Source organism: Camelina sativa, chromosome 14 (assembly GCF_000633955.1).
Source record: "Camelina sativa cultivar DH55 chromosome 14, Cs, whole genome shotgun sequence".
NCBI lineage: Eukaryota > Viridiplantae > Streptophyta > Magnoliopsida > Brassicales > Brassicaceae > Camelina > Camelina sativa.
In genome coordinates, this window is record NC_025698.1 from 844448 (window position 1) to 863380 (window position 18933).

Below are 18933 nucleotides of genomic sequence, written 5' to 3' on the forward strand. Positions count from 1 at the left end.
GTGGACTCTATAGACCGGCCCGCTCACAGTCCGTTAGGACATGGCCATTCGGCCCATATACCGGTCCGCGCATGTACGGCCCATCGGCCATTGCTTTACGGCCCATGGCCTATGTTATGTACTCGATTGCTTTATGGGCTTTAGCCCTTGTACTCCTATTATATATACTTGTATGCTCGACATTAATCAATAAGACTAAGAGATTTCACTTCCTAAATTCTCTAGTTTACAACATGATTATCATTTTCAATTATTATCATTAAGAAAAAAAATTCTTTAAACATTTTTCTTTGTCATCACCCACGATCTCCACTTTTTCAGTGCCGGCTTGAGCATTATAGAGACCCCAGGGCAAAAAACAGAACAGAACATCTATTACACATAAAAAAAAAGTTGTTCACAAAAGGATAGCAAAAGATAAAAGAACGTTTACAAAAAGAAAGCAACAACAATGTCATTTTGCAATTTTTCCTCCAACAGATGTAAATAAACAGTCACAAAAAAAAAAAAAATTTCGAGTGTGCTCTCCTTTCCTTGCTTTTCTTGTAACTTTGTGCTCTCCTCTGCTTCTAGCTGGCCTTGTAAGCTTGTTTTATCCTTTCCATCTCCATATATGTAAACTTTCACATCCTTTCACACTTGAAAAAAAAACAGAAGCCAATACTCATTCTTGAAAGATATAAAGGATCATAAAATCCTATTTTTACGAGTTTTAGTCGATACAAAATCATGAATAATAGTTTCAGTATCAATGCTCTCCAATATGTTCTTTTCGATGCACAAAATAGCTAAATCATTCAACCTTTCTTGAGACATTGAAGATCTTAGAAAATTTTTCAATAATTTTAGTTTTGAAAAGCTTCTCTCCGCTGAAGCGACTGTCACCGGTATAGTTAACATGATTCTATATGCAATTGAAACATTTGGATAACAACCAATATCTTCAACAAACTCAAGAACTTCAGTAGGTTCCATTGACACATCAGGTAAAGTCGTTTGAAGCACTCTCAATTCTGAAAAAAGATCATCTGAATCAACATCCGACGAGTTACCATGAGAAAAAGTTTTGCATAAGTTACAGCAATGCTCTTGTAAATCACTATCATGTAATGTCTTTAACTTTTTCGAATCAAATAAGAAACCAAAAACACTTTCAAAAGTTTTCATTTGATCAAATCTGGTCTTCACCGAAGTGATTGCCATGTCCACCACAACCAAAAAGTAATTGACTCTAAATGCATCTTCACTAGATTGTATTTCCTCATCCAAACCAATTTCATCAAACTGTTTTTTTCTGAAAACACGACGCTTCTGTGGAAATATAGGATCTACATCCATATCACGAGCAATAGTTTGAGCTATACTCAAACTAGAACTAAACCCTTCATGTCTATACTTCTCAAAAAACAAACACACACCTTGCAATTGTTTTAAAGCATTATCAATGCAAAATGATTTAGACTGTAAATTCTTACTCACTGAGTTAATGGCAAACAAAATATCATACCAAATAACAATGCCAAGGATAAATTCAAAATTATCAAATGCCATGATCAAACTTTCAGCATCACTCTTTGTCATAGCATCATCACAAGACTCATATAATTCCAATAAAGCTGATCTTACTTGTGGAGCTTTGAACCTAATAGCTTTGACACTTTTAATTCGACTCTCCCAACGTGTGTTACACAAAGATTTTACAGTAAAGCAAGGAACATGATCAAGCAAAATTTTCCATCTCTTAGAAGAACTAGAAAATAATGCATATATGCGTTGCACAATTCCAAAGAAAGAAATAGCTTTTACACATGAATGAGCCATATCACTAACCACAAGATTCAGACTATGACAAGCACACGGCATATACAAAGCTTTTGGATTTACATCAAGTAATCGCTTTTGAACACCTTGATGTTTTCCTTTCATGTTAGAACCATTATCATAACCTTGACCTCTAATATTCTCAAACTCAAGAGTAAGAGACTTTAAAGCATCTAGTAACTTATCAAAGAGACCTAAACCAGTGGTGTCATCCACCTTTAGAAACTCTAAGAAGTACTCTTCTACACTTGCTTTTCTGTTTGATATTTTCACACATCGAATTATCAAAGTCATTTGCTCTTGATGGCTCACATCCGGTGTGCAATCAAGAATGACAGAAAAGTACCTAGACTCTTTAATGGTTTTAACGATGGAAAGCTGAACATTATGAGCCAAAAGAGAGATAAACTCATTTTGAATATTATGACCAAGATAATGACAATGAATTTCATGACTATGAATGCGTCTAATATGATCTTGGATTATCAAATCAAATTCTGCAATCATTTCAATAGCACCTAAGAAATTACCATTGTTATCTTGGTAAAGTTTTTCATTTTTTCCACGAAAAGCTAGATTTCTTTTAGCAAGAAATTTTACAACAGCAATTATTCTAGCTAAGACAAACCTCCAACGTTCTTTCTCTTTAGCAATTTCTTTCTGTAGTGGTTTATCAATTGTGAGATTCTTCTCAAATCTAACTTTCAGCTCTTTCCAAGTTTTCATGTTATTCATATGCTCTACACTTTTCTCATGATCTTTAAGTCTCTCACTAAGATGCTTCCAGTCATTATAACCATCATTAGCTAAAGCAAGCATATTTGAACAATTTCTAGATTTAAACAATTTGCAACAAAAGCAATAAACCTTGTTCACATGTTTGGAGTAAACCAACCAATTTCTGTCACTAGTTTCCCCATTACGCAGCTTCCTAGAATAATAATTATATGAGAAACGCCTCTTGTTTGCATCTAAAGGAAACACAAGACTCAATTCTCTTTGAGGTCCTTTTTCAACTAACACATCTCTCATTTTATTATCAAGGTTTTCCCAATACCTTGGATCAAAAATATCAACACGAGAATTTGGGTTTTCACAAACATTTAAACTTTCAACATTAGATGCATTAACCACATTATCATGCTCACTCAAGTGACTACTGTCATCGGGATTATTTATACCACCACCACCAGATTCTGAATTTTCATTAGCACCACCAGATTCTGAATTTTCATTAGCACTTGCTCTTGTCACAAATTTATCTAAAGAGCCTCTTAGTGATTGAACAAACAATTCATCTTGTTTTCTTTTTTTTCTTTTCTGACATCCCGGTTTCTGTCCTGGCATGATGCAATCTTAACTAGATGCAAAGAAAAAAGAAGAATAGCACCTGGATTTTGGGGTTGGGCTATTGGGGAATGAATCTGATTATATGAATGCTAGAAGAACAAATGAACAAATATAAACCTGAAAAAAACAGTTGTTAGTGATTAGCGAGTTCCAATTTTAGAAATTAGAATACAAAATACTAGTTTAGAAAAAAGCAGAGCAAGAATTAAATAGAACATTACTCAAAAACTTGTTGTCTGCTGCTTAACGGCTAGTCGGCTATGGAGATCGCTTGTTGGAAAAAAGAGAGTTGTGTGTTGTGGTCATGTGAATGGGGTGTGAAGATGAAAAGCTTCGTACGTAAACATAAAAGACAAAGATCACCGATTCCTTATTTCCACCAATCACCGTAAATCCTATAAATAACAAAACCAATTTGGCCCAATAATTTAATTTTGATTTTGGCCCATTAACTCATCAATCTTGGATTCTCTCATACATGTTTTTTTTTCATCAGCTTATACTTAAAAAAAAAAACTTGATACATATTAAGAACAGAAATTTTTTTTGTGCCGCCTAATTTGGTGGACCCGGGGGCAGTCGCACCGGTTGTCCCCCCATTGAAGCCGGCACTGCACCTCTTCCACTTCTTCTCCGCCAAAATCTCTACTATCTGTATCTATAAAATCTTTCGATGGTTTTCTCATCTTTTCACATCGATTACTCTCGACAATCAGGTACTTTCTTCATTCTGAAGATTCAATTTTACGATCTCCTTTTTTTTGTCAGTTTACTATCTCCTCTTTCTTCATCGATTATCTCATATTTCTGTTTTTCAATTATGGGTATAATTAGATGGTTGATTATCTTAAACTGATTAATGTTTAACATGTTATTATCTATGTCCAGGAAAAAGAGTTAAGAGACGAAGATTGAAGATTCTCATTATCAACAAGTGGGTAAACGTGAGACAATGACAAATGTTGTTTTCAAAGAAATATTTATAAATCTGCAAGGTATTTATCGCAGAACTTTTGAATTTATTATTGTTATTCAACCGTTATCTCAAACATCAGTTAGGTTATTAGTAACCCCTTGATTCCGTCTCTAAGTATAGGTTATGGAAGTTAGCAGTTCCCTAACTATGACAACTAGAATAGAAATTGGTAAACTCATATTCACTTATCTTGGTTTTTTATTTTGCAAGCATAAAAATCTTTATCTTAGTAGTAAGGGTCAATTTAATTTTTGGGCATGTAAAGACCCGTTCATTTACCTTTAAAATCTTATTCCACACTTACAGTAATTGTCCATTCTCTTTTTTAAACGTTTCTTTTTATTGGCTTTTGCAGTGGATGCAGCGGATAACACATGATCATGATGAACCTTTTGTATTTTCTCTATATTGTTCTCTGATTTTTCTATATGCACCAGCATCATTATATCGATGTTGTGATTACTTAGGTGTTTATGTTTAAGTTTGATGAAATACAGAAATATTGCCAATAAAGCTTTATGTAGCTTACTTCTTCGCCCCTTCCATTTTCGACCAGTCACTTTCTCTCCTAAGCTCACTTTATGGATAATTCATCCCTATGTTCTTTGTATGTGTTTGACAAAAAACAAAAAATGTTCTTTGTATGTAATCGTGGGTTAAAGTATATTTTAATTGCATATCACTTTTTCACAGATGGTCTCAACATTTTTTATTTTTTTTGTTGGATTATAAAATGCACTTTGATTCATATGAATAAGCTTTTTCCCGTGCGAAGTACGGGGTTAATACTAGTTGGATTATACTTACAAAAACCCAAATTCCAAAAGAACAAACACCTCATGTGCTCAACTGATGACGTGTCCAATAGTTAGGTGAAACGGTGTCGTGTAGATGGTCGCATGATGAGATAGCTACAAAAGTCTCTCACGTCTTTCCCAGAGAAAATCTCAATCTCTCCGAGAAAGTGACGGGAAACGAAATCCGAACGGGAGGGATAATAAACCTAAAACCTAAATCACTGTTTTATTTGGCTACGGACTCCTAAAATTTCATAATTTTGGGGTTTCCATCGACATGAATCTGCTTCCGATTTCGATCGTCTCGTTCCTCTTCTTTCTCTGCCTTCATTCGCCATTCATCGCCGCCGCTACAGATGACGATTTGCCGACGGCGTATTCTGTCCTCCAAAGCTTCAACTTTCCCGTCGGAATCCTTCCTAAAGGAGTCGTATCATATGACCTGGATGAATCCACTGGCAAATTTCACGCGTATTTCAACAAATCGTGCAGTTTCGCTCTTCAAGGCTCGTACCAGTTGGATTACAAATCTACAATCTCTGGATACATATCGGAGAACAAGCTCACCAAGCTTACCGGCGTGAAGGTCAAAGTTCTATTCTTGTGGCTTAATATCGTTGAGGTTGTCAGGAACGGTGACGAACTCGAGTTCTCCGTAGGGATTACATCGGCGAACTTTGCGATCGATGAGTTTTACGAGTCGCCGCAGTGTGGATGTGGGTTTGATTGTGATTCGATTAAGGAGAATTTGGGAAGAAACCCTTTTGTTTCTTCCGTTTAAAGGTTCAGACTTTTTTGGTTCTTTTTTTCTCCAATCATTGAATTTGGTCTGGCTTCTTTGTTTTCAGTCAATGCTTTGTTTGTATCTCTTATTATTAGGATCAAACCGATGAATTGTATTTATGAACCGATCTGGAATAAAAGGGTGGAGACATTTTTATTATTCTTATATAATTGGCACACATTGAGACAATTTGGTTTTCGTTTTGGCTGATCAATGGTTTTTGTGTTTCATCCTACGAATGTGTTGTGTTAAATGTTAGATCTTTGGTCCATCATGATAGGGCTCTTTGGAAGTAGATTGTAGCCTAGTGATGATAATAAATGTTACTTCAATAAGAAGATGGTTTTGAGATCGTTGGGTTTTTGAACTCCATGATCTGTGTTAGTTTGTGATTAGATTTAGTTTTGTTTTGAGTCATGGCTCGAGATTCTCTGCCCACCAACATGGTCTTATCTTTCTCATCAAAGACTTGATAAAACTAAAGTGGACAATATCCTCCACTGAAGGTACCAGGAATCAAACTTGAACATGAACACAAGTTTAGATGTAAACTAGGCTACAGTGGTTGGCCAATCTTTTGTGTAAGCTCCAATCCTGGTTATTGGGAACAGTATTTTGAAGATGAACACGTAGGAAGATAGTTTCTTCCTTTTTTTTTGTTGTTGTTGTTGTTGTTGTTGTTCCAGTGTCATGATTGTTTCTCAGATGAGATAAAAAAATTTGATTCGTTGAAAACTTGCATACTTGGTATTCAGATGATCTCAGTTCAACCAGATCTTGACTTGACTTGGATAACAGATTCAACTTTTGGAACATATCTTTATTCTGGATATAATTGTGTGAATGTATGCTAGTTCTAATAAAAGATTTTCAGATACATAAATATTGTACACCATATAAAACAAAGAACTGTATAAAACCCCCAAAAGAGTAGGACTGGCCCTTGACTTTGCGACTCTACTTTTTTCCATGTATATGTTTGATGATCCACCCGAATTTGAAAATTGGTAAACATGTATTTGCTAATATCAGATAAAGATCTACATTGTGCTGAAAGTTATAAAAAAATCTATATTTAGCTTAAGAAGCGCCATTTAATTAAGAACGTGAGGCTACAAACATTTCTTATGTCTTTTTGATTTGCATGTTGGCCTTTGGGATTTAGAATGAGCCACTTCTTCTCGAGTCTCAACCATTAACACGGAAGTTATGTGGTCTTCATACCATAAAGGCTTAAAGCTAAATTTCTGAGGCTCACAAGTTAAGAGCTTCTCGGCTTCTTATTTTTCTATTGTTTGTATTAAACTCGACTTATTTCTACGATCAACATTAACCCTACTACAACATGACTTGCCACGTGGTTGCATTGTCTATGGCTTTGATTTGTTAGTGTGAGAAAAATATCTAAAGATGACATCTTTTTTTTCCTTTCTAAATATTATTGAATTAACGATTGTTCATACATGATTTCACGTCAGTATTTTGAAGCTTATTTGCCAAAACCACATTTGAAAATCTAAAAATTAGAGAAAAATATGATCAAAAAGGATATTAAAGTTTCCTAATCTTGATATATTGTTCGTGGTGCTATTAGTCGAAGATGTGCAATAGACGTTTTGAAATAGGTCATGAAACCGGTTTTGTGATTCTAACGTTTTTTACCAAGCACATGTATGTTTGAGTTGAGTAAACACGTTTGTTAGTGTGTTTGCACCTCTCGGGTCTAAATAGACCATACTGACAAAAGTTTATATGGTACCATACCATTTTACACCTATTAGATTTTACCATACCGTTTTATACCTATTAGATTTTGTTAGTGTATTTTCTTTTGGTTGACTTTGAGTCATAGTAAAACCTTTTCTTTTATTTATTTATTTTTAAGCCTTAAAAAGTTTCATAAATTAATGATATAGATCAAAAGTATCAAACAAACGATACGATTATTACACAAATAGCAACGGAATAAATTTGGGTTCACCGCAAAGGATCATAACCTACATATTTTCCTTAATCTCCTCATTAAACAGAGCATTAATCAAAATAAAAACGGTTTTAAAAAATAATTATTGCTTGTTGTTCAAGAGAACAGCTCGTAGCTCAGCCGGGTCGATCTCTTCAGAAACGGTTTCTGGTCTGTAATAACCGGTTTTAGGGTCTGGAACCCATGGCGCCTTCTCGCTTGAGGCTTCCACAACTTTGTTCTTCATCACGGCAGAAGAAGCGTTTTCACTGCTCGAAACGCTCCCCTCTGACGCCGTTTTGGCTGCGACGGCGAACCCTCGTCTGAATTGATCCCAATAAACGTCACCGTTTCGTTAAAGGCGAGTAGAGAAAACAGAGCAATACGCCCAATACCACTACATTTTAATGAGATGAAAGGAGTTTTTTTTTTACCTGAAAACAGCGTTTGAGAGCTTTTCGGAAACGAAGACAGAGAGGATCTTAGCGTTGGAGAGAGAACGAGCCATTGTGTGGTTTAAGGGTATAACGAGAACAGAGAACAAAAAGAGAGGTTTCTCAGGTTCTTGTTCGAAGCCGCAGAAGAAGAAGAGATATCAACGAGATCGAAGAGGCTTGGTTCTCCTCTATGCTCTTAACTGATGTCAAACTGCTTTGTAGGATGAGAAGGAAGAGCGAGGAGAGTAGGGTTTTTATAGAGGGTGAAGAGCTTAGAGGCTGCGCCAACTTATTAGGCTTTCACAGTTTCACCCAAAATTATTGTTTTTTTTTTTTTTTTTGTTCTTTCTGTTTCTTTTTAAATAAAAAATAATTGGGTTTAGAGGGTTTTTATAGTTGTAACTTGTAAATTAAAACTGTTATTTTACGTAATTATATCGATTAAATTAAATGAATGTATAATTAACTAATCTAATTATAAACAAAATTTTACTGTACTATAATTTTTACCCAATACCAACTTTTAACTTTTATAAAATGTTTTTCCAACAATAAAACTAAAATATAATTAGCATATGTATATATTCATAATGGTTTTAAAAGAAATTAATGTTGTAAGCATAAGATCAAAAAAAAAAAAAAATGCAGATATTTGTTTACTCCTAAGTCGAGTCGCCACCACTCAATTCTGCCGAACCAACACGGCCCCAAAAAAAGAGTCGGCCATTCCATTCCTCATTCTTTTCTTTCAGAAATTTCGAAAATGAATTTAGTCATTCTTGTGTCAATCTTAACCATCAATTCATTCCCAAATACACCAATGCCACACATAAAAATTTGGTAGGAATAAATAACCAATATAGACTAATTGTAACTAAAAAGGGACGAAGAAGGTGGAGCTTAATCCTCTTCGTCACTAGCTGGCTCGTCGTCAATACTGAAGTAACGTACCTCATAAACATTTTTGTCTTTGTTAGATGCAATCACACGGAGCCAATCACGGAGATTATACTTCTGCAAATACTTCTTCGTTAGATACTTCAAGTACCTGATCCATACAAAACATGTTTTAAGCATTTCAAAACCCATATTCTATATTTTTTTGCTATTTAAAGAGCAATTTAGGGTTTATGGAAGCGTGAGAAAGAAGAAAAGAGAAGTGTACCGTTTAGAGAAGTTGAAATCTGCGTTGACGGTGATCTTTCCCTTGTCTCGAATAATGGAAACGGAGTTACCAAGAGCACCGGCTTTACCTCCGTCCTTGATACGTTCCTGAAGAAACTTCTCAAGCGTGGCGATCTCCATGATCGTATCATCAACTGGTTTGGAGCAGTCAATCACGAACGACACTCCTTTCTTCTTAGCACCAGCTCCACTCGACTTCACCGCTACTCCTCGAGTCATCTTCCTACAGAGATTGAATCAAAACAAAACCCTCACTTAAAAGGATGAGATTCTTCCCGCGGCGAGGTTTTAGGGATGGAATATATAAACGACCCACAAGAGTAGCCTAGGGTTTTGTTTACTCTTAGCCCAATGGACTTAAGGCCCAATCCTTGGGCTACTAATAACTTGGCTAATCTCGGTTTGATCAGGAATTACCGGTTCTTAAACCGTATACCCCAAATCTGATAGGGATATAGAACTAACCGTACTTTATGGTTCGCGTTGAAACAAACGAGTATCTTTACAAAATCACATTACAATTTGTTGCTTCCCTGGAGTAGTTTCTCAGCATTTAAAGGTGTGGAGGAAACTACATCAACCTTGGTTTATTGTCTTAGTATACAAAATTATATATACAACTTATCAAGGCTTTGCTAATTTCGCTTTGCAGACTCCAAAGTAGTTTTCATCTCACTCTGGTTCGACATCCCTCACCTGAAGAAGCGCCATTATTTTGATCAAATCTCTGAGGTTGAAGATGAAGTAAAGAAATGTCATGAGTCATGAAATAAACAGCTTTGTTGTAATCATTCCTTCTGCCTCGGCGGCATCTATAGTGAGACTTTTTGTCCGAGAACTTTTTCTCGCCAGCACAAATCTCCTTGCTTGATTCTGTATCTGCTTTAACAAACAAACAACAAACATCTAATTCATATTTCTCACAGAGCAAAGACATACCCATCTCAAGGCAAAGACTTTTCAATAATAAACCAACACTAGTTAGTGGTCTAGCAAGTTTGTAACTTGGTTTCGCAACTAAAATGTACCTTGAAAGTAAGAATCTTTGGCTGAAACATATACTTAAGAGGACTGTCGGAAAATGACATTACTCGGAACTATATAGACTTAGAAGCATCAAGCACACAATTCAAAGTACTCGAGTCCTAAGATTCGAATCAAAAGATGCAAATCAGTTCTGCTGCCAGTTCAAAAGCCAACACCCACTGTCAAAATAAGATCAGACTATCTTTCTCAAAGGTTCCAACTTCAGACTCTATAGGATCCAATCAAAATTTTCAAACTCGATCAATGATCAGAATTGATGGAAAATAGAGTATTATACCTCCCCAAAACAAGGGTTTAGAGTCTTCTTCTTCCTCATCAAACTCATCACCATAACCGATTTCAGCATCACCTCTATAACCAGGTTCGCTGCCGTAACCGGATTCGTTACCCATTGATTCAACGACCCCAATCCCAAACCCTAATCCAAATCCTCCTTCTTTTTCTCCAAAATCTCGATCTCTCCGTGAATTACGCGCCGCCTCACTCACATCGGAGAACCAATTCGCTTCACAGAACAACTCACCACTAGAATCAGTAGTACCACCAACAGCGAATTGAAATTCAGAGCAAGTGGTCACTTGAGCATTGACAGAGCAGCACCGAAGAGTCCCGCTCCGATCACTACTTCGACCAGAAACCGATCTCGACCCACGACGACGCCGTTTCCTCTCCACAGGCCTGAAACCTCCTCTCGTGTAACTCGATTTCACTCCACTGTCCTCGTCCGCTATCGAGAGACGGCTAAAAGCTTCGATGGAGAAAGCGGTGGATCGGTCGGAGAGACAAGGGCGTTTGGGAGTGGAGTGAGTGTCGTCTGGCGGCTCTGTTGATGAATCCAGGGTTTTGGAAACAGCGGTGGTTTGAAACGGCCGCCATGGGAGAAGATGTAAGGTGCAAGACTCGACGGAGCTTTGTGACAGTTCCAGATGTTTTGGAGACATATAAAGCTTTAAGAACTTTTTTTTCTGATCAACGGAGAGATAACAGTATTACTAACCGCCAAAATCCTGATCGTGTGAAAAAAGATCGGATCTTTCAAACGCTTAAAACTTAAAGCTGTAAGATTTTGTAAGAGAGAGAGAGATGATAGTGAATGTTAAAGTTGCTCCCTTTGTTTTTGGATTGAATTGTTTCTTTTCTTTTCAACAACGTCACTGCACGTGACGCACGTGACCCGCTCTGTTCACTGGTTGTATCAGTAGTATTAAAACCTATCCGCCACCTCTGAAACCCTAATTCCCAAATTTAGGAGGCTGCGATCTCAAAATCGACCAAAAGGTGAAATATCTCCACCCCTTCTCTGCTTCGGATTTTCTCACTTAGGTTTTGTGTCTTGTCCGAATCTTGTCTTGAAGTTGTGTGTTTTGATTTGGTATAGGAAGAATGAGCAGCCGTTCGAGTAGAACTGTGTATGTCGGAAACCTTCCTGGAGATATCCGCGAGAGAGAGGTTGAAGATTTGTTCAGTAAGGTAAAGTTTCGGTCTTTACGTTATGAACCTTTGTTTTTTCTTCTCACACCCAACTTTTGTGGAGGAAGTCTCCGTAACATTTGCTCTTCCATTGTTGTTGCAGTATGGACCAGTTGTTCAAATTGATTTGAAGGTCCCGCCAAGGCCTCCTGGCTATGCCTTCGTTGAGGTCAGCTTACCTACCAATTCAGCAACCTTTATTCCTACAATAACATGTTTTACTTTTTCTTTGAGATGATTCGATTATTGATGCTTGAATCTGCTTCTACAACCTGTCTAGTTTGATGATGCTCGGGATGCTGAAGATGCTATTCATGGTCGGGATGGCTATGACTTTGATGGCCATCGCTTACGGGTTAGTTATCTATCATATTGAAGAAATTGTTTACCTTTGAGGAATGTCAGATTGGTTTTCAATCTAACTTAAATTAATGTTGGCTTTTTTTAGGTGGAACTAGCTCATGGTGGGAGGCGTTCAACAGATGATTCTCGGGGTAGTTTCAATGATGGTGGCCGTGGTGGTGGTCGTGGCCGCGGTGATGGCCGTGGCGATGGTGGTAGTCGTGGGCCATCTAGGAGATCAGAGTTTCGTGGTAAGTACTAAGTAGTCATTTAACTTGCATTATTTTTTGTCCACACTTGTTGAAATAATCTCTAATTTGGTTTTGTTTCCACAATATAGTTCTGGTGACAGGCTTGCCTTCATCTGCTTCTTGGCAAGATCTCAAGGTGAGTACACACTGGTAGATAAACTTCTTATTTTCCCTAATATCTTTAAAGGTTTCTGAATTCCAACACGAATCACTTTTCCTGTAGGATCACATGCGCAAAGGAGGTGATGTTTGTTTCTCACAAGTGTACCGTGATGGTAGAGGTAAGTGTGCTCATCTGATCTTGTGACTCTAAATCGAGTTGAAAGATTTAAATCTTGGACAATCTTATTTTGTAGGTACAACTGGAGTTGTGGATTACACCTGCTATGAGGACATGAAGTATGCGGTGAGATATTTAACCTGTGTCTGTTCGGTGGTTGAGAATTTGTTATAGTTATCCTATATTACTAATGAGTTCCTACCCTTCAATTTCCCCAGGTGAAAAAGCTCGATGACACTGAGTTTCGAAACGCGTTTTCTCATGGATATGTTCGGGTTCGTTGAAGCTGTGTTTCTTGTGAAATTTGTGATCTTTTCATTTTTGCGGTTTAAATTCAGTTTTCCCTATCTATTTAGGTTAGAGAATATGATTCGAGGAAGGATTCTAGGAGCCCTAGCCGGGGAAGATCATATTCTAGGAGTCGGAGTCGTAGTCGTAGTCGCAGCCGTGGGCGGAGCTTGAGCCGAAGCAGGAGTAGGAGCAGGAGTCCAAAGGCAAAGTCTTCACGTAGGTCGCCTGGAAAATCTACCTCAAGATCTCCTGGCCCCCGCTCAAAGTCAAGGTCACTGTCTCCAAGAAGGTAATGATTTTATACTTTTTTTCAAAATGCATCAGGTAGCATTTCTTAGTCAGTAGATTTTTCTGTGAAGTTAAGAAAAATCTGATTTGAAAAGTCATTGTTGATGACTCCAAAGTTCTTGTTGATTGAGCATATGATGTTTTGAGACGGTAGCCATTATTGAGCTTTGCGAGATTAACGTTGCATTTTTAGTCTGCTCTTTGCTTTCCTGAGTAGAAAATGGTTTTGTTTCATAGATATGGATTTACATACAATCGATTAGAAAATGGAAACTAATAACATCTGGATGGAAATTCTTGGTTGTTCACAAGTATTTCGACTCAGAGGTATGGGAAACTTTGGATTAGAGGCTTTGCTCTATTTGGCTTTCTTATGTAGTATTCACTAATTTCCGTTGCTGCTAGATGGATCACAGTATTTCCGTCCATGGCACACTTTGCTACAAAATTGTTTTGCCACATGGTTTTGAAAAATCTCCTTTGTTTTACCTAAGTAGCAGTGTCGATTGGTTTAAGTTACGTCTTTCTTTGTTGCAAATTCTTGATCTCTGTAAGATAAAAGAGGCATCAAGGACCTTGGTGAACGTTACCAAACAGAATGATATGTTTGGATTATTGAATCTTGGTTTGTTTGCTTGGACTTTTGCAGATCTCGTTCAAGATCAAGATCTCCCCTACCTCCTGTGAGTAACAAGATCCAAATCGTGACCCTCTTTAATGATGACATTATGTTTGGTTTTACATTGTTTGTAATCTTAATAATAGCTTTCTGTATCGCAGGTTCAGAAGGAAGCAAGCAAAAGCCCCAGCAAGCCAAGCCCTGCCAAGAGCCCTATCAACAACACTAGGAGTCCATCGAGGTACATATTCTCTCTTAGAAATGAACATTGCTAATCTAGTTTTGATGTCTAGTGCGTAAATCTAAACCTGAGCTCTTGTTTGCAGGTAATATATGAGATAATCAGGTGAAGAAACAGAGAAGAGAAGCATCTTCTTGCTTGGGGGAAAAAATTATGTTTTTCTTTTTGAAGTGGATCATATCTTAACGCTTATTAGTGAGTGACTGAAGAAAGATGAGACAAGTTTTGGAAATGCTGTTTCGTAATTGCCATTATACATATTCAGGATCCATTACTTTGGGGAATGATGTTTTTATTGAAGATATCCTCTATTTTTCTTCTTCTGATTTATCGTTATATAATTAGCAACGACGTCTTGTTTAATTAGACCCAATCCGGGGCCGGTAAGATTCTAGTAACTTGTGGTTCCAAACAAAAGAGACCAAAACGAAGGAAACAAACAAAAGCTTTAAAGCCACACACATCATGTCTGCAACGTATCTTCTTTTTATTGGACTTTTTGCACTTCACTTCTTCATCAAACCTGTCAAACGGACTGGACTCACTGTAGACACAGAGTCCAGACAGTGAAATTTCGTGTTCCAACTAAATTTCTCTACTCTAAAAAGATATACATCACATGTGTTCACCGTTCATTATTGTACTTGCTAAAAGTTTTTGCTCTGTTTGGTGACGATACCAGAGAGAGAGAGAGATGAATCTGTTGAACAATAGTCTCATGGTCCTTCCTCTGTTGGCTTTGGGTTTTACCGCAGTCTCGTCCCTCCAATACAGCAGAAATGACTTCCCACCAGACTTTGTCTTTGGGTCTGGCACATCAGCTTATCAGGTTCTTTATACCTTTTACTGAATCTATGCTGCTTTTTACATTACATTTTCACCTTCATGCTCGCATTATAAACGAAAAGATAAAACAGTGTTTTGTCCATATGATTTACAACAGGTGGAAGGAGCTGCTAACGAAGATGGGAGAACTCCTAGCATTTGGGATGTTTTTGCTCATGCCGGTTTGGTTTCTTTGCTTGATCATAGTTTAACCAACTGAATGGTTTCTTTGCTTGATCATAGTTTCATTGTAGGACACTATGGAGTAGCAGCTGCAGATGTTGCGTGTGACCAATATCACAAATACAAGGTCCCTGATTTTTATCATCTACAGTAATTATTATTACATATCTCTCTGTGTGCGTTCCATGTGACAGATGGAAACTTGATATAGTAAATCTCTGTATCGATTGACCAAATCAGGCATTAACATTGCTTGATGTTTGCAGGAAGATGTGAAGCTCATGGCAGACATAGGATTGGAGGCTTATAAATTTTCCATATCATGGTCAAGGCTTTTACCAAGTATGGCTCTCCGCATATTGATTGAGAATTTAATCGAAGCATTCTCAATATGAAAGCTTTAAGCAGTTGGATTTATTTCAGGTGGAAGAGGACCAGTCAATCCCAAGGGGCTACAATACTACAACAATCTTATAGATGAATTGATCACTCATGGTTAAATTTGTACCCTGAGCCTTTCTTATTAGTATAAATGGTACCAAAAGAATCCTTCTTGGATCAGCTTTTAATGATGTATCCTGGTGATTTGGCTAAGCAGGAATTCAGCCACACGTTACATTGCACCACTTTGATCTTCCACAGGCCTTAGAAGATGAATATGGAGGCTGGCTTAGCCAAGAAAGCGTGTATGATTCTTCTCCGTTCTTCTAAGTTCTTCTTTTTGACTAGTAATATTAAACTGATTCCATAAATCTTCTTGTAATGATTGTAGGAGAGACTTCACAGCTTATGCAAATACTTGCTTCAAGGAGTTTGGAGATAGAGTGTCACATTGGACTACTATAAATGAGGTCAATGTGTTTGCCCTTGGAGGGTATGACGCCGGTATAACACCGCCTGCTCGATGCTCTCCTCCATTTGGACTTAATTGTTCCAATGGAAACTCTTCCATTGAACCTTACATTGCCGTACACAATATTTTGCTAGCACATGCTTCTGCTACAAACTTATACAAGAAACAGTACAAGGTTCTTCTTCCCTCTTCCTGTCTCTCATATGCATTGCATTGTCTTTAGCTCAGCTAGTATCTCCTCTTCATTCATTACACAGGACAAGCAGCATGGATCAGTAGGCATTAGCGTATACACATACGGTGTTGTCCCTTTAACTAACTCTGTAGAGGATAAGCAGGCAACAGCTAGAGTGAATGACTTCTATATTGGTTGGTAAGTCTAAAGAATCCAATTCAAGGATGTTACTTACATACATGTTCTATATTTTGATTTGTTGATATTCTTGATTCGGTTATTGTAAGGATTTTACATCCGCTGGTGTTTGGCGATTATCCTGAGACGATGAAGACCAACGTTGGGTCTCGATTGCCAGCTTTTACAAAGGAGGAGTCAGAACAGATTAAGGGCGCGTTCGATTTCGTAGGAGTGATAAATTACATGACAATTTACGTCAAGGACAACTCTTCCTCTCTGAAACCAAATCTCCAGAATTTCATCACAGACTTGGCTGCGGAACTGACCCGTAAGTTACATAGATACTGTCTGATATATTAAAGCTAAAAATCTGGCTCACTCTGGTTTCTCCAATTTGCGGTTGCAGTGTTTGGAAACACAACCTTCGAGATTGAGGTTTGTATGTAGATATAAGTTACATACAATGTGATCACTTAAAAGAGACAAGATTAATTTTTGATGATTTTACTTCTTTCAGCATGCAAACACACCATGGAGTCTGCAACAAATACTTTTGTATATCAAAGAATCTTATGAAAACCCTCCCGTCTATATCTTAGAGAATGGTCTCTCTCTCTCTATTTGTCTCTCAGATTTTAGTTTGATTCTTCATGTGTTTGAAACGTTCTCTCTCTCTCTGGTGATTGATTTTTCATTTACAGGTCAGGTGACTCGTCACAACTCATCACTTGAGGACACAACGAGGATTAAGTATCTGAGCTCATACATTGAAGCAGTTCTTCATTCACTTAGGTAAGAGTAAAATTAAAGTAGGACAAGTCTCATTCAATATAATGATTGTGCCGGCCAGTCAGATTCTAAGTATAAAGATGATCTCATTGCAGGAAAGGATCGAACGTAAAAGGGTATTTTCAGTGGTCATTGATGGATGTGTTTGAGCTATTTGGTGGGTACGAGAAGAGCTATGGATTGTATTACGTGGACTTCAAGGATCCTAATCTTAAGAGGACCCCTAAACTCTCTGCTCACTGGTACTCTTCCTTCCTCACGGGAACACTGCACCAGCCATCGCATGCTTCATCTTGATCATAGTTTTTACAATAAATCTCTCTCTAAAAATTGGTGTTGGTATGTATATTGTTACAATTTCTCTTTGATTGAAGGTGATGGACTAGTCCAATAATATTCGAAGTTCAATGGTCATGATACTTCTGTGTTCTTTCTATACTCTATCGATATATTCGGATTAGCATTAAAGCTGGATTTAGCGTGTTTGACCTAGGTTTATAATATTGCGTACGAAGCAAGACATGACACTTTCGTATAAAAGCCGTCCTTAATATATTCCTCAAGTGTCGTCGTTTGCATTTCAATCACGCAAGAGACGATTGTCAAATACTAATGGCATCAAATTTTATTTACTTGATTATTACACACTGTACGTATATGAGTTGGAATTTACGAAATGATTGTATGCCAATGTTACTAACCGTGCAATACGGAAAATCTTTGACTAACTTGTAATTAATTTTGTTTTTACCTTATGAAAACTTCAATCGCACTGGCCACTAGGGCTAGAAATGATCACAGCCAGTCGAATTGAATAAAACAAATGACCACTTAGAGCAGACAAAACGAATGGTGTGCCACTTTAAAATTTGTCGATATATTTTGATATCCCAAAAGTAAATAATGAATAGAAGCGTTCAAACCTACCAGATGAAAAATAATGACATTATATGTCTATCACATTACCTCATTATAAAGTAAAAAATTCAATTCATAAAGCTTTCAACTAAATTATTTAAAAAAGGAAAAAAAAAACTGCTAGGGTTTAGTACATGCATCACTATTTTACACCATTGAAATAAAGATAAAGTAGATTAAAGAAAGTTTCGAGATAAATTTTCTTCGCCACTTGAGCATCTTCTTTGAAACTTTTCAAAAGCAAATTAAAAGAGCTATATCCCTCTAATGTTTTTTGTTTGTTTGTAAGATAAAAAAAAAGAATCACATTCTCGGAGGAATAAAATTGCGTAGAGTTCACTTACTAAACGTGAGAACAAAAATCCGAAGCAAACCAAGTAATATAAGAAGAATGAGACAAAGAATGTAATCAATTAAAGTAGAGAAAAGAGGTCAGTGGCGGTGATTGGTGAAGAAAATATGATTAGTGCAAAATCATGATACATATATATAATATATAAGAAAGGGGGTCGTAAAGCTAAATAAGATAGAAAAAATGCGCGGCTTTGAAACTGATAAAAAAGCAAAGTTTTTTGGTGGCTAAATCCAAAATCAAGATTAAAAACTTCTAAGAAGAAAGAAACTGTATTGTATTCTTAATTACTGTTTCTAAAAGTTTATAATTTTGACCCCACAAAGGGCCCTTCATGTGGTGGCATCTTTATCTTTTTTTTTTTTTGTTGAAAAAATTAATAGTTAGAATCATCTTAAAATATCACGAATTTATTATTGGTTTCCTTCAGCTTTTCTTGTAATTTTATCTATATGATACTAATCTAAATAATTCCAGCATAATTTAAAATATCATGGATTTATTATTTGTTTTCCT

The 18933-nt window shown here is 36.8% G+C and overlaps 7 protein-coding genes and 1 long non-coding RNA gene across 10 annotated transcripts; 4 read left to right on the forward strand and 4 right to left on the reverse strand.

Moving 5' to 3' along the window:
* LOC104743124 (zinc finger MYM-type protein 1-like) lies at positions 688–3168 on the reverse strand. The gene has a single exon (XM_010464238.1). It carries the CDS (start codon positions 3166–3168, stop codon positions 688–690), a length of 2481 nt encoding a protein of 826 aa, XP_010462540.1.
* On the forward strand, positions 3706–4679 carry LOC104738766. 2 transcript variants are annotated; one of them, XR_759832.2, is made up of 4 exons: positions 3706–3887; positions 4060–4166; positions 4268–4316; positions 4503–4679. It is a non-coding gene; the product is annotated as an uncharacterized LOC104738766 (long non-coding RNA). The 2 variants fall into 2 exon arrangements; XR_759831.2 differs by lacking the exon at positions 4268–4316.
* On the forward strand, positions 5069–5889 carry LOC104738767. The gene has a single exon (XM_010458969.2). The coding sequence runs from the start codon at positions 5222–5224 to the stop codon at positions 5723–5725; it is 504 nt and encodes a 167-aa protein (XP_010457271.1). The 5' UTR covers positions 5069–5221; the 3' UTR covers positions 5726–5889.
* Positions 7622–8362, reverse strand: LOC104738768 (protein SENESCENCE-ASSOCIATED GENE 21, mitochondrial-like). Its single transcript, XM_010458970.2, has 2 exons — positions 8126–8362; positions 7622–8014 (listed from the first exon to the last, which is right to left on the reverse strand). Exons 1-2 carry the CDS (start codon positions 8197–8199, stop codon positions 7795–7797), a joined length of 294 nt encoding a protein of 97 aa, XP_010457272.1. The 5' UTR covers positions 8200–8362; the 3' UTR covers positions 7622–7794.
* LOC104738769 (putative 60S ribosomal protein L22-1) lies at positions 8843–9613 on the reverse strand. The gene is made up of 2 exons (XM_010458971.2): positions 9294–9613; positions 8843–9176 (listed from the first exon to the last, which is right to left on the reverse strand). The coding sequence occupies exons 1-2, from the start codon at positions 9530–9532 to the stop codon at positions 9029–9031; spliced, it is 387 nt and encodes a 128-aa protein (XP_010457273.1). The 5' UTR covers positions 9533–9613; the 3' UTR covers positions 8843–9028.
* Positions 9797–11470, reverse strand: LOC104738770. Its single transcript, XM_010458972.2, has 2 exons — positions 10638–11470; positions 9797–10192 (listed from the first exon to the last, which is right to left on the reverse strand). Exons 1-2 carry the CDS (start codon positions 11299–11301, stop codon positions 9981–9983), a joined length of 876 nt encoding a protein of 291 aa, XP_010457274.1. The 5' UTR covers positions 11302–11470; the 3' UTR covers positions 9797–9980.
* On the forward strand, positions 11536–14470 carry LOC104738771 (serine/arginine-rich-splicing factor SR34). Of its 2 annotated transcripts, none has more exons than XM_010458973.2 (13): positions 11536–11638; positions 11739–11830; positions 11934–11999; positions 12111–12185; positions 12279–12423; positions 12513–12559; positions 12647–12704; positions 12780–12829; positions 12922–12978; positions 13060–13283; positions 13932–13965; positions 14048–14142; positions 14228–14470. In XM_010458973.2, the coding sequence occupies exons 2-13, from the start codon at positions 11744–11746 to the stop codon at positions 14229–14231; spliced, it is 942 nt and encodes a 313-aa protein (XP_010457275.1). In that variant the 5' UTR covers positions 11536–11638; positions 11739–11743; the 3' UTR covers positions 14232–14470. The 2 variants fall into 2 exon arrangements, with proteins under 2 accessions (XP_010457275.1, XP_010457276.1); XM_010458974.2 differs by having other exon boundaries at positions 11537–11638; positions 14063–14142.
* LOC104738772 (beta-glucosidase 11-like) lies at positions 14644–17583 on the forward strand. Its single transcript, XM_010458976.2, has 13 exons — positions 14644–14971; positions 15086–15149; positions 15222–15277; positions 15417–15492; positions 15574–15645; positions 15749–15836; positions 15923–16197; positions 16232–16376; positions 16466–16686; positions 16765–16793; positions 16876–16963; positions 17060–17150; positions 17243–17583. The coding sequence occupies exons 1-13, from the start codon at positions 14837–14839 to the stop codon at positions 17442–17444; spliced, it is 1542 nt and encodes a 513-aa protein (XP_010457278.1). The 5' UTR covers positions 14644–14836; the 3' UTR covers positions 17445–17583.